Genomic DNA, 17292 nt, shown 5'->3' on the forward strand with positions numbered 1-17292 from the left:
AGTAATGTTGGCGGGTGCTGGCAGGCAACTGCTGGCCCACTGCAAGGGTCTCAGTGCGTCCAGGGGCCCTGTCGCGGGGAGCTGCCGGAGCTCGTGCGCCTGCATGACGAACGACAACCAATCAGGAGACGAGGCTGGCTGCTTTTTGCTCCCAGCCCAAAAATTTCTGGGCCCGTGAGGAAGCAGGCTGCAGGCTGGATCAACGTCCCATCGTCCACGACCGCGACTTGCCTCGACATCAACTTTTTCAACACCAACGCTACCCTCCAATCACGCCCGAGCCTACCCCGACACCGCGAGTCATTGACGATTCGATGCGGTGCTGCGATCACGGCCTGTTTGCTACGTAGAGCAGCATAACCGAGCTCGAATATCAGAACGAATCGACGCGACGAAAAACCACTTTGGGGGGTCAAAGATATCGTCGCAGCTCGGAAACCATTTCATCTCCCACACAAACCCGGGGATAACCCCCGTTTAAACATCGCCCAAGATGTCCGACTACCAGCGCGATGTCTCGCAATACAAGTACTCGGCCATGTCGAACTTGGTCCTCCAGGCGGACCGTCGGTTTGTCACAAGACGGACCGACGAGGCCACTGGAGATCCAGAATCGCTAGCCGGGCGCTTGTCGATCAAGGAGATGGGTGCCCGCGTGGGCCGAGATGCGGCGCCCAAGACGAAGAAGAAGACCAGCGCCATGCCGGACGTGGAGCGAGGGAGCGTGCGAGAAGGCGCCGACGTGTTGCGGCACGTGAAGCAGCAAAAGGCCAAGGTCGATGCGCGGGGCGGTGGCATTCTCTCCGGCGCGGATGCTCTGATCGAAGGTATTCGGTACCGGCCACGGACCCAACCCACACGGGACGCCTTCAACCTCATCTTGACGATCGTCGCGGAACACCTGGGTGATGTGCCCCACGAGGTTGTGCGGAGTGCCGCGGATGCGACGCTGGAGTACCTCAAGGACGACGACTTGAAGGATTTCGACAAGAAGAAGGAGGTCGATGATATTCTGGACGCCTCGCTGAACCCAAAACAGTTCAACGAACTGGTAAATTTGGGCAAGAAGATCACGGACTACGACGCCCAGGACGAGGACGAAGATATGGAGGATGTGAAGGGAGCTGGGGAGGACGAGATCGACGGCCGCCAGGGTGTTGCTGTCAACTTCGAGAACGAAGACGAGGATGACGGCCTGCTTGATGTGGTCCGAGACGAGTCTTCAGAAGACGAGGACGGGGACGAAGATGGTCAGGACCTGCCAGACGTCGATGAGGTTGCAGAGGGTGGTGAGGCGGGCAAGGACCGGGACGAGGAGGAGGCAGGGTTGGCGGATGGTGAGGCCATGGTTATCGATGCAGGGGCTTCCAAAAAGTCCAAGTCACAAGAGCAGAATTCCGTCCCTGCGAGGGACATTGACGCGTATTGGCTACAACGCCAAATCGGCCGTTTATACCCCGACCCGCACACACAACACGACAAGACACTGGAAGCCCTCCGGATCCTATCAGGCGAGCCCGACGAGCCCGAAGGGGAAGAAAAACAACTACGAGATATCGAGAACGACCTGATGGAGCTTTTCGACTACGAGCATCATGAGATTGTGCAACTGGTGATCGAAAACCGCGAGAAGGTCGTCTGGCTTACCCGATTAGCAAAGGCCGAGAACAAGGAAGAGCGCGAGACGATCGAGCGGGAGATGGCCTCGGAAGGGTTGCGTTGGATTTTGGACGAGCTGCACGGCAAGGCCAAGGATGACAAGAAGACCAAGATGGAGATCAAGATGGACATCGACAAGGGCGGGTTGGAAGACGGGCAGGCTCCCAAACCAGAGCGGTCCGAAGGGCAACTGGTCGGGGGGCTTCAGCCCAAGAAGCTAATCAATCTGGATAACCTCATCTTCGACCAGGGCAACCACCTGATGACAAACCCTCGGGTTACGCTACCGGATGGCACCACGAAGCGGACCTTCAAGGGATACGAGGAGGTCCACGTACCTCCGCCCAAAAAGCGGAACGACCCGAGCGATCTGAACGTGCCCGTCTCGGAGATGCCCGAATGGGCCCAGCTGCCCTTCAGCACAACCAAGTCCTTGAACAAGATCCAGTCCAAGTGCTATCCCAGCGCGTTCCAAGACGACGGGAACATGCTCATCTGCGCGCCGACGGGCAGTGGCAAGACCAACGTGGCCATGCTGACGATTCTCCGGGAGATTGGGAAAAACAGGAACGCTCGCGGCGAGATCGACCTGGATGCGTTCAAGATTGTCTACATCGCCCCGCTGAAGGCGCTCGTCCAAGAGCAGGTCGGGAACTTTGGCAAGAGGCTGGAGCCGTACGGCATCAAGGTCTCGGAGTTGACGGGTGATCGCCAGCTCACCAAGGCGCAAATAGCAGAGACCCAGATCATCGTGACAACCCCTGAGAAATGGGACGTCATCACGAGAAAGGCCACGGATATCTCGTACACCAACCTGGTCCGCCTCATCATCATCGACGAAATCCACTTGCTCCACGACGACCGTGGGCCGGTGCTGGAGAGCATCGTGAGCCGGACGATCCGTCGAACGGAGCAGACGGGCGAGCCGGTGCGCATCGTCGGCCTGTCCGCGACGTTACCCAACTACCGCGATGTGGCGAGTTTCCTCCGGGTCGACTTCAACAAGGGCCTCTTCCACTTCGACAGCACGTTCCGTCCATGCCCTCTGCGCCAAGAGTTCATTGGCGTGACCGACAAGAAGGCCATCAAGCAGCTCAAGATGATGAACGACATTACGTACCAAAAGGTGCTCGAGCACGTCGGGCAGCACCGCAACCAGATGCTGGTGTTTGTACACTCGCGAAAGGAGACGGCCAAGACGGCCCGGTACATCCGCGACAAGGCGGTTGAAATGGAAACCATCAACCAGATCCTGAAGCATGACGCGGGCACGCGCGAGGTTCTGAAGGAAGCAGCCGACTCGGTCAACAACACGGACCTTAAGGACATTCTCCCGTACGGCTTCGGCATCCATCATGCTGGTATGACGCGCGCCGACAGGAGCGACGTGGAAGATCTTTTCGCGAGCGGCCACATCCAGGTGCTGGTGTGCACGGCCACGCTGGCGTGGGGTGTCAACTTGCCGGCGCACACGGTCATCATAAAGGGCACACAGGTCTACTCGCCGGAGAAGGGTAGCTGGGTCGAGCTCAGCCCGCAGGATGTGCTGCAGATGCTTGGGCGTGCCGGGCGTCCGCAGTTCGACACGTATGGCGAGGGCATCATCATCACGAACCAGAACGAAATCCCGTACTACCTGTCACTGCTCAACCAGCAGCTTCCCATCGAGAGTCAGCTCGCCAGCAAGTTGGTCGACAACCTCAACGCTGAGATTGTTCTGGGCAACGTCCGCAACCGCGACGAGGGCGTGGAATGGCTGGGGTATACCTACCTGTTCGTCCGCATGCTTCGGTCTCCTGGCTTATACAGTGTGGGCGCCGAATACGAGGACGACGAGGCGCTAGAGCAGAAACGGGTCGACCTAGTCCACTCGGCGGCGACGGTGCTGAAGAAGTCCAACCTGGTCAAGTACGACGAGAAGACAGGCAAGCTGCAGTCGACGGAGCTGGGGCGGATCGCGTCGCACTACTACATCACGCACGCGTCGATGGACACATACAACAAGCTGATCCAGCCATCGATGAACGACGTGGAGCTGTTCCGGGTGTTTGCACAGAGCGGCGAGTTCAAGTACATACCCGTGCGCCAGGAAGAGAAGCTGGAGCTGGCCAAGATCCTAGCGCGCGTGCCGATCCCCGTCAAGGAGAGCATCGAGGAGCCGACGGCCAAGATCAACGTGCTGTTGCAGGCGTACATCTCGCGGCTCAAGCTAGACGGCCTGGCGCTCATGGCCGACATGGTCTATGTCACGCAGTCGGCGGGTCGTATCCTGCGGGCCATCTTCGAAATCACGCTGAAAAAGGGCTGGGCGTCGGTGGCCAAGCTGGCGCTGAACCTGTGCAAGATGGCTGAGAAGCGCATGTGGCCGACAATGTCCCCCCTGCGACAGTTCCCGAGCTGCCCCGTAGAGATTATGAAAAAGGCCGAGCGCATCGAGGTGCCGTTCAGTAGCTACTTCGACCTGGACCCGCCGCGCATGGGCGAGCTGCTGGGCTTGCCCAAGGCCGGCCGAACGGTGTGCGGGCTGGTGGCCAAGTTCCCGCGCGTCGAGATCGCGGCCAACGTGCAGCCCATGACGCGGTCGATGCTGCGGGTTGAGCTGACGATTACACCGAACTTTGAGTGGGACGTCGACGTGCACGGCCAGTCGGAGAGTTTTTGGATCCTGGTGGAGGACTGCGACGGCGAGGATATCCTGTTTCACGACCAGTTCATCCTGCGCAAGGACTATGCGGAAGCGGAAGCCAACGAGCACGTGGTCGAGTTCACGGTGGCCATCTCGGAGCCGATGCCTCCCAACTACTTCATCTCGGTGGTGTCGGACCGGTGGATGCACTCCGAGACGCGCATGGCCGTGTCGTTCCAGAAGCTGATCCTGCCCGAGCGGTTCCCGCCGCACACGGAGCTGCTCGACCTGCAGCCGCTGCCTGTGTCGGCGCTCAAGGCCAAGGACTACGCCGCGCTGTACCCCGGGTGGAAGCAGTTCAACAAGGTGCAGACGCAGACCTTCAACTCGCTGTTCAGCACCGACAACAATGTGCTGGTCGCGGCGCCCACGGGCAGCGGCAAGACGGTGTGTGCCGAGTTCGCGTTGCTGCGGCATTGGGCGAACCCGGAAGCAGACTCTGTCGGCCGGGCGGTGTACATTGCGCCGTTCCAGGAGTTGGTGGACCAGCGGTTCGCGGACTGGCAGAAGCGATTCTCGGGACTCCGGGGCGGAAAGGACATCGTCAAGCTGACGGGCGAGACGGCGAGCGACCTCAAGCTGCTCGAGCAGGGTGACCTGATCCTCGCGACGCCGCTGCAGTGGGACGTGCTGTCTCGGCAGTGGAAGAAGCGCAAGAACGTGCAGACGGTGGAGCTGTTCATCGCCGACGAGCTGCACATGCTCGGCGGGCAGATGGGGTATGTGTACGAGATCATCGTGTCGCGAATGCACTACATCCGCACGCAGACGGAGCTGCCCATGCGCATCGTCGGGCTCAGCGTGTCGCTGGCCAACGCGCGCGACATCGGCGAGTGGATCGACGCGAAGAAACACGATATCTACAACTTCAGCCCGCACGTGCGGCCCGTGCCGCTGGAGCTGCACATCCAGTCGTACACGATCCCGCATTTCCCCTCGCTCATGCTGGCCATGGCCAAGCCGACATATTTCGCCGTGACGCAGCTGGCTGCCGACCAGCCGGCCATTGTCTTTGTGCCCAGCCGCAAGCAAACGCGCGCGACGGCCCGCGACCTGCTGACGGCGTGTCTCGCGGAGGAGGATGGCGACGAAAACCGGTTCCTGCACGTCGACGTCGAGCAGATCCGCAAGCTGCTAGACCGCGTGCAGGAAGAGGCGCTGGCCGAGGCGCTCTCGCATGGTGTGGGGTACTACCATGAGGCACTCAGCGCCAGCGACAAGCGCATCGTTAAGCACCTGTACAACAATGGAGCGATTCAGGTGCTGGTTGCGTCGCGGGATGTCTGCTGGGAGCTTGATTGCGCCGCGCATCTGGTCGTGGTCATGGGCACGCAGTACTTTGAGGGCCGCGAACACCGCTATGTGGACTACCCGCTCAGCGAAGTGCTCCAGATGTTTGGCAAGGCCACCACCACTGGGTCCTCCGGGGCGGGGGCTGGACGCAGCCGTGGCGTGCTGATGCTGCCGGCGGTCAAGCGGGAGTACTACAAAAAGTTCCTGAACGAGGCGTTGCCCGTGGAGTCGCACCTGCACAACTACCTGCAGGACGCGTTCGTGACGGAGATCAGCACCAAGATGATCGAGTCCGGCGAGGACGCCATCAACTGGGCGACCTTCACCTACTTCTACCGACGCCTGTTGGCCAACCCCAGCTACTACAGCCTGACGGACCCGACCCACGACGGCTTGAGCCAGTACCTGTCGGACCTGGTGGAGGGCACGCTTAAGGAGCTGGCGGACTCGCGCATCGTCGAGGTGGACGAAGACGACGGTTCCGTCGCGCCACAGAACGCCGCCATGATCGCGGCGTATTACAACATCTCGTACATCACCATGCATACCTTCCTGCTGTCGCTGCACCAGCGCATCAAGCTCAAGGGCATCTTGGAAATCGTCACGTCCGCTACGGAATTCGAGGCCATCCAGCTGCGCCGGCACGAGGAACCCGTGCTGCGGCGCATCTACGACAACGTTCCCGTCAAGATGGGCAGCGAACCCGCGTACGACTCGGCGCACTTCAAGGCGTTTGTGCTGGTGCAGGCGCACTTCTCGCGCATGAACCTGCCGATCGACCTGGCGAAAGACCAAGAAGTCATCCTGACCAAACTACTCAGCCTGCTGAGCGCCATTGTCGATATCCTCTCGTCCGAGGGCCACCTCAACGCCATGAACGCCATGGAGATGTCGCAGATGGTCGTGCAGGCCATGTGGGACCGCGACAGTCCGCTCAAGCAGATCCCGCATTTCACGCCCGAGGTGGTGAAGGCTGCCAACAGCCACGGCGTGCGGGATATTTTTGACTTTATGGACAAGATGAACCCGGAGGAGAACAGTCCGCAGGAGTATGCTGCCCTACTCAAAGATCTGGGATTATCCCAGGCGCAGCTGGCGCAGGCGGCCAATTTCACAAACACCAAGTACCCGGACATCTCGCTCGAGTTTGAAGTCGATAACAGCGACGGCGAACCCATCCGCGCGGGCGAGCCGGCATATCTCAAGATCCGCATCGAGCGGGAGGTCGATGATGAGGACGAAGATGACGAGGAAGAAAAAGAATTCGACGCCACAGTCCACGCCCCCTTCTACCCCGCGCGCAAGACCGAAAACTGGTGGCTCGTCGTCGGCGAGGAGAGTTCGCGCACGCTGCTGGCCATCAAGCGGGTTACGGTCGGCAGGCGGCCGTTGGCGCTACGGTTGGAGTTTACGGTGCCGACGCCGGGGAAACATGCGCTCAAGTTGTTCTTGATGAGTGATAGCTATGTTGGGGTGGATCAGGAGCCGGGGTTTGAGGTGGTTGTTGAGGAGGGGATGGATGTGGATGAGAGTGAGGAGGAGGATGAGGAGGAGTGAATTTGATAAGGGTGGTTAATGTATGGTATGTACACAGGGAGTTTGGACGGACATGCTCAAAATGAAAGATTTTTTGTTTTTATTTTGTTTTTTATTTTTCTCCGCTCCTTTTTCTGTCTTCTCGGGGAAACGGTGTGTGAGGACAGGACAGGATCATCAGGCTGACTGGCGCTGGAGGTATGTGGGGACTTGGGCTGTGGTGGTGCTTGGTGATCAGCCACGGCGCTGACCGGGTCTTGTCGGGTTGCTGGCCTCCTGGGCGGTCCTGCTTGGTCTTGGACCTGGTGACTTGGGGATCGTCTGGGAGGTGGCAAACAAGGCTGATCGGGTCTTGGGGGAGAAATGGGAGGATGACGCAGATGGTATCAGTGAGGTACTGGCGAGATGTTGATGGTGATGATGATCATGATGATCATGGGGATGATGGTGGTGGTATGTTGATGTTGATGGCGATGGTGGATGGGAATAGGGTCAAGACGGCGAATAGGGGGTTTGTGTACATCCGAGGGGCTCCTCATCGTGGCTGTCTAGCTGGCCCCGAGTGATGCTCCTGGAACTATCCGAGGTAGTATCCAAGCTTCAAGAGGCGCGGTGGTGTTGGCGTCGTGGATCTGACGCATGCCCGCAGCACAGCAAACCCCCCCCTAGAACCCGAACCGCCGGCTGCAGCAGGAGGACGCGGAGCTCCTCGCTCTTCCCCCCCGAGCCACCTTACATCAATCACCCACCCCCAGATCCAGGCCCCCCCTCCACAACAACTCCGCCGCCCATTCTTAGAAACAAGACAGCTCGCTCACTCGCCAAGACGCTCGGACCAACCATCTCGTCGTGCTGCCGTCAAATAATTTCTTCCTTGGTTCGCGAACAACTCTCTCTCTTTTCTGTTCTCCATTCGTGAAACTCGCCTTGCCTGCAACGCCAACAACGCGGGCGCATCGCTGCCATCCATCCATCTCCCATTCATCCATCGCCCATTGTTTTGCTTGCTGTAGCTCACGTGCATTGTTGCATCGTCTCCCGCATTTCCGCATCCATTCACGCATTCTCGCATTCACGCATCGCATCAACAATAGCATCGTCCTGCGCTTTCGCAGCCACCGGGGGGTCAACTCTCCGCACGGCCCACTTTGGAGTTTTGGAACGCGAGCCGAGAAGTCCCCCGTCCAACAACGCGTCAAAAAAAAAACCATTTTCCTTTTTGCAACTTTTGCTCGCACGCCACGCCAATCCTTTTTTCGCCTTGTTCCCACTCCGGCCAAGTCTAGTCGCGTGTGCTGACATCACGACACACGCACGCACACACACACATACATACCCATCAACAACCACACGTTGCATACAAGGAGGGCCACACAAACACGTTACATACATCAGCATCCGCAGTCGATAGATTTGATAGACCTGATCGGATACATACACCACACATTCCGATCCGACAACACGCGCGACACTCATCATGTCCGGCGAGAACGGTCACACCACACCCGCGGCCGAGGGCGCGCCGTCTGCCCCGGCCGAGTCCAAGCCGGACACCATCACAAAGCCTACCGCTGCCGACGCGGGGAAGGAAGCGCCTTCTGCGGCTGAGTCCGGCAAGCCTGCTGCTGAAGGTAGGTGGTACATACCCTGCGCCGGCCGCACCGCAGAGCCCAGCCCAGCACAGCACAGCACAAACACACTTCTTCCCCCAACCGCCCCCAACAGCGTGAACCAACCACAAGAAGAACCACAATAACAGACAAAAACATTACGCGCCCGCTTCCGTTCCCGCGCCCACTCCCACTTTCACTCCCGCATTGGATTGGCGAGTCTTGCTAACCTTTTTTCTCTTTCTTTGTTTCCTCCAATTTAGACTCCGCCGAGAAATCCGACGTTGAGATGACCGACGCACCCGCCGCAGCCGAGGCTACTGAGCCTGCGAAGGCCGACCAGACCGATGCTGCCGATGCCACAGCCGCTACACCGACCGCCGCCGACAAGGCCAACAAGGCCCGGCGCAAGTCAATTGGAAGCACCCCCGCGAAGGGCAAGAAGCTGAACAAGAAGGCGTCGAAGCCGCGCCTGTTGCACCTCGATGCGCGGCCTGGCGACCACTTCTTCGTCAAGCTCAAGGGCTTCCCGCAGTGGCCCGTCATCATCTGCGACGAGGACATGCTGCCTGCCTCGCTGCTCAAGACCCGCCCCGTCACGGCCAAGCGCGCCGACGGTACCTACCGCGAGGACTATGCCGACGGTGGCAAGAACGCGGCCGACCGGACGTTTCCCATCATGTACCTGCAGACCAACGAATTGTGAGTTTTGACCTCCTCTGTGGGTGATGCGGTGCATTGCATTGCAGCACAATTGCAGGGCTCCCGTTTCCGTTGGCGCTTCCGCTTCCGTTTCTACCCGTGGTCCTGCATCACAGCCGCTAACCATTGACCGCAGTGGCTGGATCTCAAATACCCTCCTCACCGACCTGGACCCCACGACCATCCTCCAGGACGTCAAAGTCGACAAGATGAAGGGCGCCCTCAAGGGGGCTCACCAACTCGCGTCCGAGAACCACCCGCTGTCATACTACAAGGAGGTGCTGCAGAACTACCAGGAGGAGCTCATTGAGCAGGAGAAGGCCAAGGCTGCTAAGGCCGCGACACCAAAGGGCAAGAAGGCCAAGGCGGCTAGCGCGGACGAGGATGAAGACGTCGAGATGGAGGACGCGCCCGATGTGACCGAGACACCGGCCAAGGGCAAGAAGGCGAAGAAGAGGAAGGCCGAGGACAGTGCCGAGGTGAGACTCGCTGAAGCTGGGAGGCTCGTTCATGCAGACAGACAATTGACTAACGGACAACAGACTCCCCAACGCACAGAGTCGGCCAAGAAACCCAAGATCAAGCTGACCACGAGCGCGACACCAAAGGCCAACGGCGCCGCGGCCACACCCAAGGCGACCAAGGGCGAGGGTAAGAGCACCAAGACTAAGTCGAAGAAGAAGGACGCCGAGGAGGCGGTTGAGGTGGCTGCCAAGGAGCCGGAGCTCTCCGCGGAGGAGAAGCACGTTAGGAAATCCGTACGTTACTCACTTTTTTTTGGCTAGGGGCACTAAGAAATTCACTGGGCACCGCTGACACCCCCACAGAAGGAGGTCCTGTTCCTCCGGCACAAGATCCAAAAAGGCCTCCTGACGCGCGACCAGGAGCCTAAGGAGGAGGAGATGAAGCTCATGTCGGATTACATCACCAAGCTCGAGGCCTTCCCGGACCTCGAAGTCAGCATCATCCGCGCGACCAAGATCAACAAGGTGCTCAAGGCCATCCTCAAGCTAGACAACATCCCGAAGGAGGATGAGTTCAAATTCAAGCCGCGCTCCCAGGTCCTCCTCGACAAGTGGAACAAGCTGCTCGCCGTTGACGGGACCCCGGCACCCGCGGGGGAGACCAACGGCACCGGCAAGGCGAAGGCCAACGGTGTCAAGGAGAAGAGCGAGCCGGCGGAGTCGGGCGAAGAAGGGAAGGAGGATAAGGAGAAGAAGGCGGCGAAGGAAAAGAATGAGGAGAAGGCGGAGACGGAGAAGCCTGCTGAGGTACGCGCCTTTCTCGTTTCGCATGCCCGGTGATAATGCTAACATTTGCGAAGGAAAAGACCGCCGAGACCGTCGAGGCGACAGCGTAGACGATGTTTGCCATGTCACATTGACTTGGAGTCAGAAAAAACAAGAGTCGTCATCTGAGGACGGTCTCCTACCGTCACAAGCGGTCGACGAATATGAACAAACCGTATCAAACCCGACCAAAGAAAAAACAATATAGACGGATGAACAACCAACCGGTCGTTGGGTCCAGATCTGACGTCTCAATCACGAGCGGAAACCGAACAAAAACCATTGCCGGTCTTGAGTTCATTAGGGCCACTAGGTCACCGGGGTTAGGGCGGTGAAGGGGAAAGGGGCGGGCAGAAGAAACCGGAGAAACGAGAGAGAGAGAATGGCATGGACAGGAAGGGCAACGGGGGAAGGGAAAGTAAGAAATGGAAGGATGGAGGGAATTTTGTGTAAAATTATTATGGCCCCGGGAGAAGGAAAGGGAAGGGGGTCAGTCCACCCATCGTAAGAAACAGCCTTGTTTGTTTCGGGGAGAGGGTCTTTTTTCTTTTTTTCTGTTTTCATCTCCTTTTCTGTTACGGTTTTCTTGTTTTTAGCTTATTCTTTTTTTTTTACCTGGTCTCTGTCTCTGTCTCTGTGCTTATTTATCTCTTGTCTACCTCAGTCTCTTAAAAGGGGGTTTTTGCTACAGATCCAAACTCTCGGGTTGACTCGCTGCAGGCTGTCGTGGTTATAACTAAAGCTTGTGCTGTGTGCTGAGTGTCGTTCGTATACATGGGTTGTTTTATGTCGATGTGTCTACTTTTGGTTGATGTGTGACTGTCTTACCGTCGTAAATGAGTTAGTCCTCTTGGGCTTCGGGGGTTTGACCCTTATGTCCTTCAGACGGCAGCTCCGGCTTTGTGTTGTGTTGTCTTATCTGTCAATGTGAGATTCGAGTTGGGAGGGTAGGTTAGGGATGACACGGTAGGCTTGGGACACCATAAATTGCGAGCCGTTTAATGAACATGAATGAATTACAAACAATATCTTTGTTCCCCTTTACCCTGTGTCTTTGTCTTGAAAAATCCGAACCTCCCCAACTCTTTTCTTGACATCTGCTTGATGTCGACGCCAAGCCACATGTGGCGCACCGAGCTGAAGTGTGGCTCGTGCCCTGGCAACACGCTGTCACGCGCTGTGAACCCTTGTGGACTTTCACTCAGCTCAGGGACACTTGCTCCTTTTATCAAACGACCGCGACGTATTCTCATAGATAGGACCAAGATGGCGGACAATGAACGGAACGACGCGTCTTTTGAGGAGGAGGATCACAGGGTTAGTCTTTTCTCTCGTTTTGCTTGCTTGGGTTTACTTTTTTATTACATCTCTTTTCCTTGTTTAATCAAGCTTCTGTTCTCTCACTAACACACATAACAGGTCGCATTCATTTTCAACGCCCCTAATCAGACACTGGACAGCCCTCAGGCCAGTAAATTGTCTGGGGATGCGCACCCAGCAAAGAGGCGCAAGACGACCAAGGCAGAGCAGCAGGAAACAGAGCAAGCAGATAGCAGCAGGTTGAGTGCTGCAGGAACCGGGACAACATTTCCGGTTCTGTTTAACGGTGCGGAGAGCCTTGAGGCGGCGAGGTTGCGGAGAGAACTGTTTGAAAGGAGTTGGCCTGTTTTAGAGGGGCGGATTCAGGCATGTGTTTTGGCGGTCTGGTCTTTTATTTGGGTTGAGGAACTAACAGCTAGGTAGCGTGTCTTAAGAGAAGCCAACACCAATACGTTGGACGAGGTCTCGTCGTTTTTGCAGCAGGCAGCCGAGACGGAGACGTGAGTCTCTTCCTCTCCCGACTCTACTTCCTTCGCAAGAATAAGAGAGCCGTTGCTAACAGTCATTAGAGACAAGCTCACGGCCGGCTTCATCATCACAGGCCCGAACATCGCCTCACAGGACCTGCTGTTTGAGCAGTTGGCTGAGCGGCTCCGGACGGCAGCACAGGCGCGATTTGTACGGTTGCGGGCCGCCGAGGCGCCGAATCTGAAAGCGGTGCTAAAGAAGATCATTCGTGATGCCACGGCGAGGACTGCGGATGAGGAAGAGGGGGTGGATGTGGATGTGATGACACAGGGTGTAAGTATTCTTATTCAGGTCACGGTGTGAGGGCGAGAGACTGACGAATGCAGGGGAGGAAATACTTGGACTACGATCTTGAGGTGTTGCACGTGTTTTTGAAGAACCAGAAGCAACAGCAGCATCAACGGCGCGTCGTCGTCGCCTTCCAAGACAGCGAAGCATTCGAGAGCGGCCTCCTCACCGATCTGACCGCGCTCTTCCACTCATGGCGCGACCGCATCCGGTTCGACCTCTTGTTCGGCGTGGCCACGTCGGTCGAGTTGTTCCAGGCGCGACTGCTCAAGTCAACGGCGCGACAGCTGTACGGCGCGCAGTTCGACGTGGTGCAGGCGCACTCGGTGCTCGAGACGGTCATCCGGACGGCCGTGGCGGGCACGCAGGCGACGGTGCGCGTCGGGCCGGCACTGCTGCGGAGCCTGGTCGAGCGCCAGCAGGACCAGGTCGCGGGTGTGCAGATGTTTGTCAGCTCGCTCCAGTACGCGTACATGTGCCACTTTTACGCGAACCCGCTGAGTGTGCTGCTGACGGACGCCGCGGTGTTGCAACGGCGTGAAGGTGGAGGCGTCCTGCAGCCGGAACATATACAGGCGGTGCGGACGCTGGATTCGTTCCAGGCCGAAGTCGAGGCGGCGGTGGAGGCGAGACAGCTGGGCCATGCGCAGTCGCTGCTCGAGGACGACGACTACCTTGTAGCGCGGATCCGGGAGCAGGGTCAAAAGCGTCGGGAGTATGTGCTGCAACTGCTGCGTTCTCTCCACCTCGTGGTTTCTTCTGGGCTTAGCTCGGCCTCGTTCACGGATCTGTACACCCTCGCGCTCAGCAGTGGCATCGCGATCAGCCAGGCATCGGGAACGGTACCCCTAGAAGACGCCATCAAACGGGTTGAACCAGACGAGTTCCTGGCCCTAACCACCCGCCTTCTATCCGCCATCCACACCGGCAGCCCAGACCTCGGCCTCGACGGCTGGGCCGCGGCCGCGGAAGACGTCGTCTTGTCCCTGACCGACCTTCGCGACGAAGTCGAGGGCCTTATCGAACGATCCAAAAGCAACAACTCTACGGGTGGTCCAAACAAACCCCGCCCAACCCTCAAAAGCAAATACAGCGCCCAAAGCCGGATCCTGCGCACCACCGTGGTCGCTCAAAAAGTCCAACTCAGCCATGACTCGGCCACGCTAACAGACGAGGACAAGGCCTACACGGCCGCCATCGATACCCTGTACGCCCTTCTCCACGAGACCATCCACTGCGCGCCCGCCATCACGGATGCCGAACACAATCTCTTCCTCCACGAGGCCTGGTTCATCGATACCACCTCAACCTCTTCCTCTTCCTCCGCCTCTCTATTCCGCGATATCTTCGTCCCCCGCCCGGGGGCTACTTTTGCCCGCGCCCTCGCCCGACCGCATGATTACCTAGGGTGTGCGTGCTGTGGGAGGAAGAAAAGAAAAGGAAGAGGTGATAGAGCCAGCGGACCTGGACTCGGAACTGTCCTTGGTACGTCGCCCGCGACGGCAGTGCTACACCAACTTCTCCTGGAGACGGGCGCGCTGGTGAACGTGGCGGATCTGTGGACGGCGTATTCCGCGTTGGTGGCTAAACAAGGACAAAGCGGTGAAGACGGAGAAGATGAGGATGAGGATGAGGATGAGGGACGAAAGAGGGAGCTGCTGGTTGGGTTTTATCGTGGGTTGGCTGAGTTACGGGTTATGGGGTTTGTGAAGGGGAGTAAGAAGAAGGTGGATCATGTTGCTAAGGTGAAGTGGCTTTGAGGGTTTTGTTTCGGTTCGTTCGTTCCGTTGAGACTCGATTAGCGATGGGATAATATAAATGATAGAGACCTAATATAATACATGATGATAATTTCATGACCCAGAAATCAACCCCCCATCCGCACCCCCCCTAGGGAAAAAAAAAAGAAAAAAAGAAAAAAAACGTCAAAAAGCTTACTGCCCACTCGAGTCCCTCCAAGGAGGGGGGTTGAAACAGCTACGAAAACCCAGTCGGTGGTTTTGCTTCGAGCGCCCCAGACAGGAATCGAACCTGCGGAGGCGACAGTGGAGGGCATGTCGGGTGTGCCCACGCCCCGCTAACTGCGCTATTCGGTTGTTTAGGGCTGCTATTTGGGGGGGCGTTGGAAAGCAGGTCCGCGGAACCTGTTGATAAAGGCGGGGGTTGGACCCGGGCCGCTCTAGGTGCTTGAAATGGACGGGAAGGACGGAAGGAAGGAGCAGCCATAGGTGGTGCCGGCTCACGGGATAAGGTCGGCCAAGCGTATCAATCGGGTGTTTATTGTGCAGACACGGAATGACTAGGTACCTGACTTGACTTATGTGTGCCGTGGGAAGGGAAGTTGGTCACCCATTATTTCGTGGAGGAGGAGAATCGATATTGTTCAGCTTCCTTTGAACGAGACACGCCCGGGCGGGAACGCCCTTTCATCTATTCGTCTTGAAAAAGCCCAACTTGAAAGAAAGACTTGACCCCCCCATTCATTGACTCATTCCCGCTCTACTCTACTCTGCTCACGCGCGCCCTCAAAAAACAATGTCTTGTCTTGTCTTATCCTCTCTTGCCGCCTTTCTTAGTTCCTTGCCTCCATCCCTTCTTACAACCGACATCAAAGAAGAGTGAGAGCGCACAACGCGTCTACCAACATAAGCAGTTGTTCAGACGCTTGGCTTCTTTAAAGGACACTCACTCGCTTTTCCTTCTCCTTATTCTTATCCTTACAACAAGCCCGAGCTAACAAAGGTGATACTAGCTAGCCAATGGAATGGAATCTTTTTGCCTCCTCGGCCCGCGAGACAAAAGGGTTGGGGGAGAAAGGAGGACAATTGAGTAGTCGCTTACAAGAGTGTGAAGGGCCCTCGGGAATTGTACGAGGGGTGTTGTGTGTGTGTGTGTGTCTGTGTTTCTTCGAGTGGTTTCTTCGGCTGGTGGGTTATATGCAGCCTTTTGTTGTGTTGAGACTCGGGATTCTCGAAGGCCACTGTTGTTGAAGTGAATAGTTGAGGGCATAGTGGACCGACAGACTACGTTCCGAGGAAGGGGGGGAGAAGACGAGAGCGGAGAATAGAAGAGTGACAGAGAGACAGAGAGAGAGACGACTACGACGACTATCCTCCGCTGCTGGCAGCCTCGGTGTTCTACTTCTTTTCTGAACAGACGGACGGACGCCACTCCTTTAACGCGAAGCAGCGTGGAACAGGTCCTCTCGGTTTCTTTGACTCGGCCGGTGCTGCTGTTCACTTTCATCTCGACTGTCCCCAAAACCCGTTCGGGGAACAAAAGCCAAGACCGGGAACGCAAACGCGAAACGGGAGAATCCTGATCCCAAAGCATTATATATACGTAATACTCGTCTTTCTCGTCGCTCCCTCACTTGCTTGCCACTTTTGCAGCAGATCAAACCTTTTCGTCGTCGTCGTCGTCACCAACACTACAACCGTTGCAAGTCATCGTTCTCTCAAGAAGTCTAACAAAGCCAAGTTGGTTATTCTTCCGAGGCCATCTCTCGAAGCCAACACCAACGAGGCAAGGCAAAGAAACAAAAGAAACAAAAATGAAGCATCACTCGCCGTTCCAGCAGCCGCCGAGTACGCCGACCGAGGCTTTTGCCCCTGAGCAGACACCCGATGTCGTTTCCAGTCACGATACCAGCAGCAGCAGCGCTGCTTCTCCCACTGCTACCAGCTACCCAACAACCACGACCACATATACTCCCATGCAAACTCCCACATATCAAGCCATCCCCACCACAGAAACCATCAACAACAATAACAACAACTTCACCACCAACCCAACTAATAGTATACACCAACCCCCGCACCTAAACCCCCTCTTCCAATCCAAACTCGCCCAACTCGCCTTCCCCCTCGCCCCCCTCGTCCAACTCACAACAGGCGCCATCCACCCATCCTTCCCGCGCACCATGCTCGCCTTCTGGCTCCTCACCCCTTCCCAACTCGACTCCCTCGCCGAGTTCTACCACCAGCGCTACCCCTCCCGCTGGACCAACCAGTATCCTTGCCCCATCACCTGGCCCGAGGGCATGGGTCTGTTGGAGAAGAGGAGGAGGATGGGAAGGTTTATTGGGTTGAGGGGGTGTGAGGTGCCTTGGGGGGGTGAGTTGGAGTTGGAGTTGGAAGGGGAGTGGGGGGAGTGTTGGGGGGAGGAGTGGGTGAATGTGAGGGAGGAGGTGATGGCTATGATGGGACAGTCGGAGGAGGAGATTGCTGAGGAGGCTAGGAGGGCTAGGGGAGGAGGGGGAGGAGGGGGGGATGAGGTTGGGGAGGTGAGGGCTAAGATGGGGTGGTGGTTTTGAGGTGTGTATTGTTGTGATTGAGAGTGTCGTTTTCTTTTTTTTCTTTTTTCTTTTTTTTTTTTTTTT

At 57.3% G+C, this 17292-nt stretch overlaps 4 protein-coding genes across 4 annotated transcripts; all 4 read left to right on the plus strand.

Moving 5' to 3' along the window:
• Nucleotides 1-493: 493 nt before the first annotated feature.
• On the plus strand, nt 494-7195 carry C8A04DRAFT_27653 (Sec63 Brl domain-containing protein; the record flags this gene model as incomplete). Its single annotated transcript, XM_062780360.1, has 1 exon — nt 494-7195. One exon carries the CDS (start codon nt 494-496, stop codon nt 7193-7195), a length of 6702 nt encoding a protein of 2233 aa, XP_062638085.1.
• Nucleotides 7196-8651: 1456 nt separating this feature from the next.
• C8A04DRAFT_27654 (PWWP domain-containing protein 2) lies at nt 8652-10846 on the plus strand (the record flags this gene model as incomplete). The annotated part of the gene is made up of 6 exons (XM_062780361.1): nt 8652-8805; nt 9048-9486; nt 9623-9965; nt 10029-10244; nt 10314-10757; nt 10811-10846. 6 exons carry the CDS (start codon nt 8652-8654, stop codon nt 10844-10846), a joined length of 1632 nt encoding a protein of 543 aa, XP_062638086.1.
• A 1195-nt stretch (nt 10847-12041) lies between these two features.
• On the plus strand, nt 12042-14671 carry C8A04DRAFT_27655 (origin recognition complex subunit 3 N-terminus-domain-containing protein; the record flags this gene model as incomplete). Its single annotated transcript, XM_062780362.1, has 5 exons — nt 12042-12092; nt 12195-12461; nt 12519-12595; nt 12665-12896; nt 12950-14671. The coding sequence occupies 5 exons, from the start codon at nt 12042-12044 to the stop codon at nt 14669-14671; spliced, it is 2349 nt and encodes a 782-aa protein (XP_062638087.1).
• Nucleotides 14672-16626: 1955 nt separating this feature from the next.
• On the plus strand, nt 16627-17226 carry C8A04DRAFT_11331 (uncharacterized protein; the record flags this gene model as incomplete). Its single annotated transcript, XM_062776926.1, has 2 exons — nt 16627-17036; nt 17094-17226. 2 exons carry the CDS (start codon nt 16627-16629, stop codon nt 17224-17226), a joined length of 543 nt encoding a protein of 180 aa, XP_062638088.1.
• Nucleotides 17227-17292: the final 66 nt, after the last annotated feature.

The sequence above is a fragment of the Dichotomopilus funicola genome (assembly GCF_033296635.1).
Source record: "Dichotomopilus funicola strain CBS 141.50 unplaced genomic scaffold C8A04scaffold_22, whole genome shotgun sequence".
Classification (NCBI taxonomy): Eukaryota; Fungi; Ascomycota; class Sordariomycetes; order Sordariales; family Chaetomiaceae; genus Dichotomopilus; species Dichotomopilus funicola.